This window comes from Simochromis diagramma, unplaced genomic scaffold, assembly GCF_900408965.1.
Source record: "Simochromis diagramma unplaced genomic scaffold, fSimDia1.1 OVJJ01000293.1, whole genome shotgun sequence".
NCBI lineage: Eukaryota > Metazoa > Chordata > Actinopteri > Cichliformes > Cichlidae > Simochromis > Simochromis diagramma.
The window spans coordinates 14,042,818-14,057,071 of record NW_024386801.1 but is presented as its reverse complement, the minus strand read 5'-3'; the positions used below and the strand labels follow the sequence as shown (position 1 = coordinate 14,057,071).

Below are 14,254 nucleotides of genomic sequence, written 5' to 3'. Positions count from 1 at the left end.
AAGCTTTGAAATATTAAGTTTAATGAATAAATGAATGAATGAATGAATAAATAAATAAATAAATAAATAAATAAATAAATAAATAAATAAATAAATGTACTCATAGTTGGATAGCTAGTTATCGCGCTAGAAATGATTTTATAACCGATTCATGAGAATACCTTTGGGGTTTCCAGGTCTTCCTCAAATATATCGATTTAACAGTTTGTCAGCATAACGTTACATCTTTTTAGACATGGTGTAGATAATAGCTTTTAGACCAGGGATGTCAAACTCCTTTTACATCATCGGGCACATACAGCACATGCACTTTGATCTTAAGTGGGCTGCACCAGTGAGACTCCCGCTTCTATCAGTGTGAAGACGTTTAACTGCACATTGAATCCTTGAGATAGCCTAATATAATATATATTAAATATATATATATTTGCATCTGTTGGCCTCAAATTGCGTGTACATTGTTTACTGAGTTCTTATTAGCCAGGCATTCACATGTAAACGGCTTTGATTTACAACATTTCCATCATGCACCAAAGAGCTTTCATTTTTTTTTTTTTTTGCTAGAATGCCAAACAGGAAGGTAAGCACGGGCATTTCTACAACATGGCCACCCAAAAGTGGCCTATTAATAATTTATGAATGCTATGATTAATGTTAGAAACCTGTTGTGAATGCAAAAATATGGTCCATGTTGCTACAGCTAGATGACCACCAGAGGGAGCCACAGCCCCTCATTTAAACGGTCATTCATGCTTGTTAAATCAAATGAAATCATATCTTATATTTGATTGTTTTTGATTACTATTTGAACCAGAGGCATGCAATTTTGCATGAGGGATTCAACAATTCAAAAAATCCTATAAGTGAATTCATAGTAAAAGTGTAACCTTCATGGGGGAAACGCTTTTTAAATCTATATTTTGGAGTCAATTTAACACTTTCCATGCATGCGATTTTTATGTTTTGGGGTCTATTTAAGCTGGAGTTCATTTAAATAAGTAAAATTCTTTCGGTCAACAGTTGATGAGAATGTAATCTTTGATTATGTTGCAGGCTTGAGTCAAACTCCCTTTTGGTCAGCATCTCTACTGCATGTAGCTACAGGGGAGATAAAGAGCATAACACAACCACTCATTAGGAACAGAAACATTTATTTAACATGATATAAAACAGATGGGATATGAACATTTGCAAATTAAATCTAGTATGTAACTGTATGTTGAACATATCCTCCCATCCAGATATACCATGTACATTATATACACAGTAAATCTCTGATAATTACACTTTGTACACACAAAAAATTATCTCAGATTCAGAAAGGGGTTATTTCTATTGCTTTTTACACATCCTTATCCTGTTTTCTTTTAGTTCCAGGGCTCCAAACCAACATGTCATAAATGTTCTCGATTTTTTTGTCATAAAATATAATCAAGATCTCTTTTTCCATCTCTCAGTTTAAATATATCTCTCAGCAATTAAAAAAAAGGACAGTATAGATTGACTCAAGTCAGAACATTCACATATGCATTGGCAACAAAGTGCCAGGGACTTCAAATCCCATCTTTAAATAATTAGAACTCAGAAGTATGAGAAATTACAAATACTCTTAGTCTGCAGCAATAAAATGGTTCCTCCTTATATAATAATGGAGGGATCTATATCTTTTATCTACTCATCTTTAGCATAGACACATGTTCTTTACAATAAATGGATAAATATGCCTGGTTAGTTGATGTCGAATGTGTGGGGGGGAAAAATTAAGTGAATTATTAAAGGCTTAATTAAATGCAGAGAAAATGTGAAACTTGCTTCTGAAACTTTTTCGAACAGTTGATGAAACATGAATGAAAATGTATAACAGACCAACATACTCTGCCACAGGCTATCAGGCTCAGAACAGAGTTCAGTCTATTAGCCTCCTGTATATACAGATAGACTTTGGCCCAGATTCGAACACAAAAACCTAATAAAACCATATAAATAATAAAAATGATTATAAAAGCCTTGTAAAAACTGAAACTGCAGCAGTAAAACGGTATGAATCCATGTGCTGTCTTGCCAGGTTGAGGAGAGTGTTGCCCCCCGAAGAGGGAGGAGCTTAAGACGTCACAGTGAGCAATACAGAAGTCAGAGGTTGAGACCCATGAGTATGAAGTAGGCAGTTTCACTCTGTAGCCAAAGGCCTTGTGCTGAACTCTTTAGGAAAGTCCTCAGGAGCCGCTTCAGGCCTCCCCAGCTGTTTCCTTCATGTGTAGGTTTTCACTGAGGCCAGAGCCTGGGCTGAAGCAGAACAAAAGGACAGAAGTGAAATTATAGTGAGATTCCCTCATAGTTCTGCTATACAACAGTCTATTAGTGCTACCGCAACACATAGAGAACAAACTCCCCGCATTGTTACGTGAAATGAACCCAACTAATTATCCTGAAATGCTTTTTTAAAACCCCAGAAATCAAATTTAACAATTAAAACACTTCAGCATTATGAGTATGAGTGAAAAAAGGGTGGATGAAGGCCCTTACTGGTGCTACTACACACACATGAAGTGAGAACCGTCAGTGAGCTGGGGGGGTGCGGTAGTGGGAGACTGCGGATGGGGTGGGGAAGAGGACGACAGGCTTTTCACTGCAACGAAACGACAACATGGTGAGCACAGGTGCACGCATGAAATGAGAAAACAACAAATTAGATCAGTTGATAATGAGTGAATGGCTAAATAAAACAGAAATAATCACTAAAGTGAGTGAAATTACTGAAAAAGCTACTGAGTAAACAACCACAAGTAAATTACCTAACACATACACAATGAAAGCAGCTACAGTTTGTTTCTAAGAACAGGCTCCCACCAGCTTTTGTTTTTTTGCATGCGTTTTCTTTGATCCAACCACCCCACCTCCACCCTCTCGTCTCTCTAGAGACGTACCTGCTACCAGCTTGCTGCGTTTGGAGGCCTCGGCTGCCAGCTCATAGGAGATATTAATCATCTTCTCCTTTTCCTGTACAGTAACCTCCTCTTCAGTCTCCTCCTCAGGGCTCAGAGCCAGACTAGGCAGCACATTCTGCATGCTAGGAGCAAACACAAAACAGCAAGGTTTTCTCTACAGCATGCGACGGACAACTTCTAATTACCAACAAACAGGCCAGTTTTTAAAAATCAATATGAGGGCACTGACATTTAGAATAAAATGCCACAGTGGCTCAGAGATGAGCAAATAGACCTTTTCTGCACATTTGAGGCATGGATCTGCATGCCAAGCGCATGAGACATCTATGCTATGACCCTAAACTTACCTTTTACTTTTAGAAGGAATTTCATGCACGACATCTGCTCACCTGCAAAGCTGGCTCTTTCACCGTAGTATCCTTATCTAATATTCAAGGCTTGAGCAGACCTGTCCATGCTAATAACCGATTACTGATTTAGATGGATCATGACAGTGTGCTTACCTGTTTTTGGCTATGAGGGCTTTGATGCGGTCGACTTTTCTCTGCTTATCAGCCTCCTGCTCAGGACTCAGAGCCTCCTCAGGGTCCGATTCAATGTAACGCTCAGGAATGAGCACTTTGTCAGGCACAGAAAGCTGAGGAACAGCCACCAGACAAGAAACACTTATTTAGCACATTTGGTACAAATGAATGGTTTTCTAAACTGACACAGAAAATTCCACTTCTGTGCAAACAACATTATTACCCTGATTGGCATATATTGTGCAGGAAGACTATTTCACATTTTGGGTGTTTAGAAGTAAATGGAGTGTCACTGTCAATTACTCTGAGGCATTCTGTACTACGCAGAGATCAACTGTAAGAAGTTCACCGATGTAATCTAAAGCAAGGCCGTGAACTCTTCTCAAGGCAGCAAGTCATGCAAATCATGTTGGTAGCTTATGAGCATCCCATGAAAAGATTTTGGCACAGAGGCCTTTGTGTAATGTTCAGGTAGCCTGAACAACGCTTATACAGTTATAAGTTGTTAACTTCTCCATTCCAGTTGAAACTTTTTTTTTCCTGCAGTATTAACAATAGAATTTATAATACATGATGTTCTGTTGGTAAACGGCACCTTCATAATAATTTGCCCATGACAGTATTAGCCCTCTGAGTAATGGCTTGTAAAAAAACCAGCAGGCTGATGGGAACGACGGCTAACTGCTGTGCCGTACCTCTCGGTCGACATTAAAGTGATCAGCCTGGGAGGATTCTTTGAGACGAGCTATCTCCTCAGCGGGCGTCTCCTGCTCCCCCACCACCTCCTGCTGCCTGAGAGAGGCCTCCAGCTCCTGAATGTCACTGCTTATCACCTCATCTCTGCGTCTCACTTGAAACTAAAAGAAATAAATTATGAAACATAAAAGAAGCAGAGACATTATATCATATGAACATCTTCTGACTTCAGAGCTACCCTAATGTCAAATAGGGTCTGAGTCACTCAGCCAGTACCTGCGTGTTGCGGTAATGGTTTTCTTTAGTAAATGAGTGGCTGCGAGAGGGTGTGTTCTCCTGGCTGCTACCCCTGATGCTGAGGCTTTTTTTCTTCTCCCTGAGGGTACCCTGCTGGTGGCGACGGATCCTCTCCAGCTGCTCCTCCACGCTCATCCTGGGTCGGCTGCTCTCCACAGCACACAGCTGCTGCTCCACTGCACTGCGTGGACGCTCCTGTTGGCCAGAGATGACAACAGAATATAATTTAATAATGATATAGCATTACTGTGAAGACATTCAGCACTACGAGGTTGCCGCCATGGTAACTTTTTTTTACTGTGATCCCCAATTGTGTGCATGGTAGAGATCTGAAGTTACATGGTGTCATTGCCTACTTGGGTTGTTTCACATGACGCAGCATTTGCAGCGTGATGAACTAGGCACGGTTAAAAAAAAGTCTAAACTTTACAAAGAAGAAAAATCTCTACCCTTAATGTATGTACTGGAAAACATTTTACTTTTTTTAAACAAAAGTAACAAACAGGACAGACACTTTGAACTTAACATAACGACTGAGAAATTGTTAAATATTTGCTCTCTTTGAGCTACATTTGGCAAAAGGCCAAACAACCTGGCTGTTGTGCGCTTGCACGCTCCCGCTGGAACACATGGGTGCACTCAGAGCGGCTGGGGGCTTGTTAATGCCTGAGCAGGAGAGGCTGATGTGAAGTGAACTGAAGAGAAGTTGTTCATTCTCAGGTCTGTGCCACACTGGAGGGTAGGCAGATGTGAACTCAGTCCAGAGGTCAAGGACATAGTCCCCACTGTCCACACTGTCCAAGATATCCTGGGACCTAAGTGCATACTCTTTTAATACCATAGGCTGAAGTACATAAGCCTAGAGGGAGTTTGTGCAATCACCTATTTTCATTACACATCGATCCATGTTCATACTCACACTGACACAGTAAAGCAGGACACACCCTGCAGTGTGTACAACAACCTCAGTTTTATCCAAATTCAGAAGCAGGAAATTAGAGCTCATCCAGGTCTTTATTTCTTTAAGATGTTCCTGCAGTTTAACCAATTTGTGTGCGTCATGAAACTTTAATGACAGATGAAGCTGGGTGTCACCTGCATAGCAATGAAAATGTATGTTGTTGCTGTTCATTAGATCGATATGATTCAAACCACTCCAGCGCAGTACCTTTAATAATTATGGCATGCACTATACATGTCTGTAATAAAATATTATGGTCAACAGTACTGAATGCCGCACTGAGGTCTAACAGGACAAGCACAGAGATGAGTCCACTGAAACTCATTTGTCATTTCTCCCAGGATCTAAGTTGAACTCTTACGCCTTAGGCATGCTCTCTTAGCACCAAGTGCTAAAGCACATAAGCCTAGAGAAATATTGTGCGTTTATCTATTTTCATTTGTACTACATGTCCATTAACGGTCAAACAAAGTTACACAGGCGCAGCAAAAGCAGGACACACCCTGCAGTGTGGTGCACTAATGATATGGTTAGTGTGTTTAAGTTGATAGGATTCGTGGCTGGAAACTGTTTAAATACAGTTTGGCATCTACTTTATGGCAGCATGAGTCACACCCTCACCATGTGACAGCTGGCCTTTACTGCACATGTGAGTTTTCAACCAGCAGCTCACAAGCAAAACAACCAATTAGGAGAGGAGTAATCACAATTCAAAATTAACTGTGGTTAGTTCACAGCTGCCCATAATCATTATTAATTGAGAAAGCGTTAATTCAGGCAGACCACAAAGCCAAAAAATGATCAAGGCAAGCCAAACACAGTACCGGGCTACATCAACTAAGGGCTCAGCTGATACTCCTCTACACAACTGGCAATCTGCAGATAGCACAAACAATTAAGCTACTTTAGCCTGGCCATAGTTGCTGCACACCTGCAAGCTGCCTTACAACCCACTTCTAGCTCAGCTCCAACTTTCTTGCTGTATCTCAGCGGTCCCCAACCTTTTTTGCGCCACGGACCGGTTTATGTCCGACAAAATTTTCATGGACCGGCCTTTAAGGTGTTGTGGATAAATACAACAAAATAAAACCAGTAATGGTACAAAAAAAAAAAGAAGATTTATTCATAACACACAGGAAAAGACCCAGGGAAACTGAGTTAACGATAAAAACCATAAAAAAATAATGATAAAAACCGATAAAAACCCTAAAAAAAACCCATAAATTTCACACACAAGCCTCAACTATCGTGACCCGGTACCAAACGACTCACGGATTGGTACCGGTCCGTGACCCGGGGGTTGGGGACCGCTGCTGTATCTGACTTAATTCCTGCTCGTTTCCCCTTTGCCTGGGCCTTCCTCCAAGTATGTATATAGGAACGCAGGAAGGTCAGAAAGCCATACTACCAAATCTAAATAACTGCAGATATATATACCAGTCTTTTTTTGACTATAGTCCTGATCGTGACTGTATTTCATTTGTTTTTCTATTGTCCGATAGATCCAAATCTACAAATGCTAAGAACATTTTAGTTATTATTAAAGCCCAAGGTCTCACCGTTCTAGGGTCAGGCTTCCTGCTCTTTCTTAATGTAACATATGAAGCTATGGAGGAGGAATCAGGCACTGGAGATTTGGTCCTTGGTGGGACGATACCAACTGGATAGGACATACCTACCCACAGAAAAGAAGACAAGAGATCAATAAAAGGTCAAACTGAAATCACATTATAGTAAAAAATTAGACAGGGTCAATTACAGGTGGTATTTTAATTAACACTTTCCATCCAACAAAAAAAAGACCTGCAAGCTCTTCAATAAATGTAGATCAATTTCCCTTTTGTGGTAAATTCAGCTCATCTATTCACAGCACATGTTTGGTGGCAGAAAGTTTAAATACAGTAAAACAAATATTATAGCTCACATGTTTTGGCCAAGTTTAAAAAGATGTATGCAGGTGCAAATCTCACTGTATCCATGGTAACCAGCAAAATTATGGTTGCCATGAGAGTTACTTTGTGATATACTGACCTAGATCCAAATAATCCAAATGCCAACTCAAATTGTGTTAGAGACAAGGTTTGTGTCAGAAATCACTCCATATTTACAGCATAGTGCACTCCATATGCTGTTCACCTTCTGAGCGTGTAAATGTTTCCACTAGAGAGCCCTCAAATACTCTAAAAGGGAGCGATCACAATGTGTAGACTTTGTTAGTCCCATGATAAAAAGCTCCAGTTTTATACAGACTAAAATGACCACTCTATTGTATTTTTATACACTAGGCTTCACTGCGAAACTGCACCAGTATCTCTCCAAAGTACCTTTATTTCCAACATGTTCTCTATCAGATGGATATTCAGATCTGTCTTCTCCATTATTCTCATCCACTTCAGCCACTGTGGTGAGTTCTGGCTCACTTTTGTACAGTCTGTAGTCAGGACCCTGGAGACGAGAAATTGGGGGGTAAAAAAAAAAAAAAAAAAAAAAAAAAAAAAAAAAAAAAAGAGGTCAACACAACACAAATGAGAAAAACTCTGAAATGTAGTCAGTTTGTAAACAAACTCTGCATAACTCAGCGTGTCATTATCTCTTACAGAATGACTTAAGATGAAAAAATAAAATAAAATTCTTCATTGACCAGGGTTTTTTCTGCTTTGAGACGTTTTGGTGCCCCCTACAGAGGAAAATAATAGAAATATTTTCTTTTAATCGTATTTGTTAACTGTAGTTTCATTTATTCATACATAATAAACTTATAGTTTATCGACGCCTCAGAAATAACATGAAAACAAATAGATTTAAGCAATAAAAACGGTTTGCCTGTCCTGCACATGAGGCGACTGCACTAATTCATCTCCAAAATCCCTGCTCGGAAAACAGGAAAAACCCTGCAGACTGAGCCACCTTAAATTTAAATGTGTGAAATTTGTTGAAATACTCAGACAAAAGGTAGGCAGACACATTCAAACTTTGATATGGCGAAACAAACAGACCCAAAAAAAAATATTACATTTCAACATAAAGGATGAGACAGAAAAGATGTGGTAATTTAGTCAAAAACAAAATTTAAAAAACAAAACAAAAATAAAAACACAAGCTGGACTTCAACCAAATAACTGAAAAATAAATTATGCTGTACAATGATGGGAACAAATGGAAAAAAAAAAAAATGCAACAGACACGAGATATTTATGGAAATCAAAGTGAACTCATCATCATGGACATGGGATGATACAGCTGAGGGCAGGGTCAACCAAGAGGTCAACAGGCTTACGCTGTGCGTGCTATTCCTGTGATTGGCCTTCCTGTCCTCTGGCTTGTGGAGTGATGAAGGGCGCACGCCGGGATGAGACGGCATAGGGGGCACGGTGGGGGGGTTGGGCTCGTAGGACTGGGGTAGGGGTGGCCGTGGGGGTACAGAGTCCTCCTCCTGGGGATTATATTGGGTATGACAGCACAGGAAGCAAGGTGACACATGGCGCCACCATACAGGCTCAGGGCTACAGCCATCTGGTATAGAGTAGCTCTGGGCCACAGGATGGGCTAAACAGTTGATTAGCCAGAGAGAGCGCTCCAGATGCTGTTATGGCTTGAGTGACACATTCCTCCAGACACCACTACTCACACCATCCATGAGTGGGGTGGGCATTTAGAGCCCTCAGCTTACGTCGATTATCATCTTCAAAACTGCTGGTGATGTGGGTTTATTTTTTTATGATCAATTTTCCCCATTAATTAACTCCAATAAAAGGTGAAAAAATTACCGTTAAGCTCACATCTTTAATTTGCTTGTAATGACAACCACCTGTCCAAAGCCTTACACAGGCCTAGAGACTAGTCAGCAACTCCTAAACAACCGCCGATTGCCGACTGTGGTCACGTGAAAACGATTACAAAGAGAACACTACACAAAAAAAACTTGCGACTGCTTTAGTAGCATATGGATTGTAGTGGCATTTTGCAGGAAAGATGCCAACTGGTTTGCAAACGCTAGATATTTTCAACAGAGGTGAAACTTGAAAAAGTGCTGCACAACATGCATGCATTTCAAATGGTGGAACTTTGACTTTAAAGGGAAATGGTCTTCGTTTCTGGTTTGTTTCAGTACTGCTTGGCATATAGTTTGTTTTTGCAGCCAAGTCGGCATCTTCCTTACAAACTACAGACAACCTACTAACAACCAAACTATATACCTCTTTGACACCAACTTCACACTGGTGACTGCCAGTAAGGTCACTGGCTAGTCTCCAGGTCTGTTTGACTGGGACTTTAGCAATTAATTTCACACCAATTGCCTCCAATCACTCATGACCGGTCAGGTAATACACTTTTTTTGCCTCACAACCGGTAATTGCCAGATGGTTGCTAATCAGTTTCTAGGCCTGTGTGACTGAAGCCTTAGGCAGAAAAAAAAGAAAAACTCTTTCTCACATTTGAAAAGCTAGGAACAGTAAATGATGATTTAAAATGCCTTATTGTTTCAGCATCCTGTCAGACCAGGTGTTCGGTTTTCTTTTTCTACAAGTGGTGCCTCACCTCATTTTTGTGCTTACTGAAGTTGGCTTTGGGCCCATAGAAACCCATCCCATCAAGAGCATTTCTCTGGGCTTTGTGTTTATTCAGGGCCTCCATCACATCTTGAATCCTCCACAGCTCCTTCTGGATGCGGACATGCTGCTGGCTGGGTGGTTCTGTCTGGGTGTGCACAGAAAACAGACGCACGTCAACAAACGACAACAACAACAACAAAAAAACACCTGCAGACTGAGATCTAAGGTGGAGGTCTATAGCAAATAAAACTAACACACAGAAGGCAGACAGAAAGCTGAAGTGAAAAAAATTAGCATGATGGCATCGCAAAAGAACAGTAAAAGGGTAATGTCTGTATCTGCTAAGGTGTGCAGTCAGCGGAGACACAGATCTGATCAGGCTCCAACTGTCTACGAGAGATACTAGCCTCACAACACGATAATCAGAGGAGAGATTAGGATTGGAAAAGGGGAAGAAAAAAAGACAGGTAATTATCTCCCCCTCGCTGTTGGCAGGTTGGTCTTTGTGAGATGGACTTAAGAAGAGGATGTCCAGACTCCCTGCTGGCCCTCTGACTTCTCTATTCTAAATTATCATTACTCAGTACAAGCCAGGAATAACTGCTAGAACAATTTCTTTTTGTCTCTGCACCTCTTCCTTGATGAAAGAGAAGATAAAAGACAAACTTAATTAAGACCTGCTCCATCCTTGCAACGGTCATCAATCACCCCCCTGTGTTGCTTTGATCTCCATTTACTTCTCTCCATATTTTTCTCCCAAAGTCCAGAAAACGTGTCTGCAAAAAGGTTGAGTAGGTTTACAGATTTCTCTGCAGCTCTGCAGTGTATGAATCTGCAAGTATGCCAAGCAGGTCAGCCGCAGTATCAGATTTTCACTACACCATTACTTTAGCCAAAAGGAATTCACAAGAATGATGATATCATGATAGCTACTGAGAGCGCGCTTCCTTAAAAAAAAAAACCCTATCAGGCAAAAAAAAAAAATCATGACGCTAAACCAGAGAACCAAAACTACAGTGACTCAACCAGAACAAGAGCACTTCTGTAAACACACCTTTGGGTCAAGATGAAAAGCACAGCTGCTACTGCTAGCCTAGAGCACTGTGGGACATCTTCTTTTGCCAAATCGGTAATTAAATTAAGAATCAAGTCCCCAGCACTTCATCCATCTGCACCCATCATTCAATCACATAGCAACAGCCGAACTCTTCCTGCGTGAGTGACTCTGTCTAACCTAACGGGTTCAGCGTGGGAAGCGAGTTGTATAGTGAGTATATAGTACTTACTGAAATGCTTAGCCATGGCAAACTAAACATCAAATGTGTCAGTGCTGGATTGTTTACAAAATTATCAGCATATTTCTACACACTTAATGTCGAGTTAGAGTTAAGGTCTTTTCACATGGAAGCGAAAAATTTGTGTGTTAAAAATATTTTCCAGACTCATCGATGCTTAACGCAGCCGTTCACACTGACTGTATAATCTCACAGGATAAAGTTGTTGCCTTTGTTTTTTTTTAAAATAGATTTTTCAGAGTTTTTACCTGCAAATAAACCGATCTGACCAATCTGACCACTGCATTTGGCAACAAAGTAGCTCAAAACGCACACCGGTACTGAAGATACGATGCTTCTGAAATAGTAAAATGATACCATTTAACTTCAGACACACAGCTAGTCATTGCTATTGGCTCTCTGAAATAGTTTCTCTGCCTCTTCAGATGTGGTGCCGACTCTGCCAACAAGAGTTCAAACTGCCCTGCTGACATCCTGAAATATGTACGAAAGTAGCCGCGATGCAGCTTCAACTCCTGGATCAAACCATGAAACTCTCCCTGCTGCTGCCTTCTCTTGAGAATTGGCTGAATCCAGAATTTCAGTTTCTTCCTTTTCTTGTTTAAAAAACACCAGAACCAGCTCATCATCGCCTGATTTTTGCTTCATTCTTTTCCCCACAGTGCGATTCTTGAGGACCGATTGGTCAGTGTGTGTATATATATGTTACACATTACAAGATCATTTCCGAACTATGCCAAATTTTGTGCTGTTTTTTCCCCAACATGCTCAGAGTTTAATGGCCTTTAGAGAGAAGAAGTTGAGCAGACTCATTGTCAAAAATGTTCCTACCTGAGGGCTTCCCAGTGCTTCTAGCTGCTCCAGCAGGTTGTTCTTAGCCATAGTCACATCTCCTTCCATCCTGTCATATTCCCTCCATAACCGCTCCACCTCCTGGGGAGGATAGAAACAACAATTATACAACAAACAAAGAAAAACGACCATATTATTAATACTCCTGAAAAACAAAACCCCAAGAGGCCTTCATTGTCTGGAGTGTGAATGCACTGTATTACTTACGGCAGTAACTCTGGACACCTCTCTGCAAGTGCTGAGGAGGCCGCTCTGCAGCAAGTCTCTCTGCTGCACGACACTCTGCATGGCAGCCGGGTTGTCGGAGCCCAACTCTATCTCCTGGCTAGCTGACAGAAGTGCTGTCTCCAGAGTGTGCTGAAGCAACACGCATCATGTCAAATACACAGAGCACAACAGTCATCATTAAAACTTCAGTAAGACGAGGTTATCCCATCTTTAAAATGTCAAAATAATCACAAATGCCCATCAGCCTCTCTCAGAGCCTAAAGAAAGCATTTCAAACTACTTATTTGTCTTATCCAAAGTTCAAAGGGCACAGCTGTGACTCAAAATTGACTAGAAATGATTTTATATTTTTTCTATATACCTACAATCGCTGCACATCAACTAGTAACATAAAACAGTCAGTGAGATTTGCTGAATATGACAAAGCAATGCAAACCAGACAAGTCTTTCCATCTGATGATGGTAGTTATACTTACAGGCTATAGTTAGTTATAGTTACAGACTTTGTCTCCTAACTTGCTCTGTTTCATGCTTAGAAACTTTACTCTTAGGAACTGCAAACTGTGCATTCCTTCAAATTTACATTTTTTGCACATGATACCAAATCTTTGTAAGCATGTTTAGACAATGTTTTGCGTGAACATGACGACAAATGCAGTATTAGTCACCTTCTCTCTGTACAGCTGCTGCAGTTTTTCCTCCTGTATCCTGACCATTTTGTCCTGCTCACACAGCATGCTAAGTTTAGTCTGAAGAGAAACCAATAACGAGTCATGACCTGCTGTGTACAGCTAAAAGGAACATTATGTCATGCAAGTCTGCAGCACTGAACTTACATCAGTGTCCACTTCTTCTGGCATGCATGTATAGGCTTGTTCCCTGTAGTTCTCTGGACTCATCTGTTGAGAGAGACAGCATTAGACAGGGGCACTAAATCTGTGCATACACATTAGAATCTGGAGATCTAATGCAGTGTCAAGACCAAGCTCTCTCACTGAGCCGCAGGATTTATCCTTCAGAAGGAGCTCATATTTCACTAAATCAGACGATTTGCATTACCAAACCAGCAGTGGGACCTCGGCCAGTCTAAACAGAGTCTCTGCTGTTGATTCTTGCGCCTCGTGTTTCATCATGCACAGTCATTGTCTCCATCGGCACAATGGTTTTATGGAAAAACATACAAAACAATCTGGCTTACTTCACTCTGAAGTTAGCGCATAAGCTTTGTCCACCAATCATGTATTCTACAGCATAATCTGGGGTTAACTAATGAGAGACTGTGTGTGTACGTGTGCATGCCAAAGCGCCCTGTTACTTTTGTTCAGTGCCCAAGTGTACGGTTATGGTTTCTACATTAATTTTACAACGTCAGTGTTTAGTCAGAAAACTCCAAAAGTCATCCATGTTTCCACTTGATATCATTCAGCTACTTCTCAAACAAAGAAAATCATTGCAGCTGCATTGGATCCCATGTTTCCAGAAAAATCAACAGATCACATAGTCATTCACCCACTCTGCTAAACCTATAATATTATAAGTACACACCACAGACATCAGGACAGTGACATATTTCTGTGTTATTTTGTGTTTTTAGTCACATTTGATATGAAATGACTCAATGACTATAGGCTCAAAGTGCCAAGTGTAAGATTTAATTCCCTTCCTGGAAAGTGTACAACCTACAGACACAGCACATCCTCTGTATATTCACTTGAGACACTCTGCCAGAACTCTACTGGAGCCATTTCCTTATTGGTGGTTTTAAGCTTTCAGTCTGGTTTTCAGCAAACAAATATATCACATATCAGATAAAATACCTGTCAGGCCCTTATAAAAAAAAAAAATCCTCGGTTGATATAACTGAAAAGGTTTAGATTCACCACCTAGCACTTTCACCTCAAAG

The 14,254-nt window shown here is 40.6% G+C and overlaps 1 protein-coding gene across 7 annotated transcripts in view; it reads right to left on the bottom strand.

The window, feature by feature from the left end:
• Nucleotides 1-1,131: 1,131 nt before the first annotated feature.
• Nucleotides 1,132-14,254, bottom strand: part of LOC120729977 (pleckstrin homology domain-containing family A member 5-like) — an 88,034-nt gene continuing 74,911 nt past the window's right edge. For 5 of the 7 annotated variants that reach the window (XM_040026019.1, XM_040026021.1, XM_040026023.1 and 2 more), the window contains 14 exons: nucleotides 13,188-13,250; nucleotides 13,020-13,100; nucleotides 12,331-12,480; nucleotides 12,103-12,204; nucleotides 9,963-10,121; nucleotides 8,701-8,856; nucleotides 7,748-7,868; nucleotides 6,983-7,098; nucleotides 4,442-4,657; nucleotides 4,165-4,326; nucleotides 3,449-3,582; nucleotides 2,925-3,067; nucleotides 2,524-2,626; nucleotides 1,132-2,283 (listed from right to left, as the gene is read on the bottom strand). In XM_040026019.1, the coding sequence (XP_039881953.1) occupies nucleotides 2,532-2,626; nucleotides 2,925-3,067; nucleotides 3,449-3,582; nucleotides 4,165-4,326; nucleotides 4,442-4,657; nucleotides 6,983-7,098; nucleotides 7,748-7,868; nucleotides 8,701-8,856; nucleotides 9,963-10,121; nucleotides 12,103-12,204; nucleotides 12,331-12,480; nucleotides 13,020-13,100; nucleotides 13,188-13,250 (1,698 nt within the window). In that variant the 3' untranslated portion in view covers nucleotides 1,132-2,283; nucleotides 2,524-2,531. The remainder of the gene's footprint in view (nucleotides 2,284-2,523; nucleotides 2,627-2,924; nucleotides 3,068-3,448; nucleotides 3,583-4,164; nucleotides 4,327-4,441; nucleotides 4,658-6,982; nucleotides 7,099-7,747; nucleotides 7,869-8,700; nucleotides 8,857-9,962; nucleotides 10,122-12,102; nucleotides 12,205-12,330; nucleotides 12,481-13,019; nucleotides 13,101-13,187; nucleotides 13,251-14,254) is intronic. The other 2 variants (XM_040026020.1, XM_040026022.1) reach the window with 2 other exon arrangements.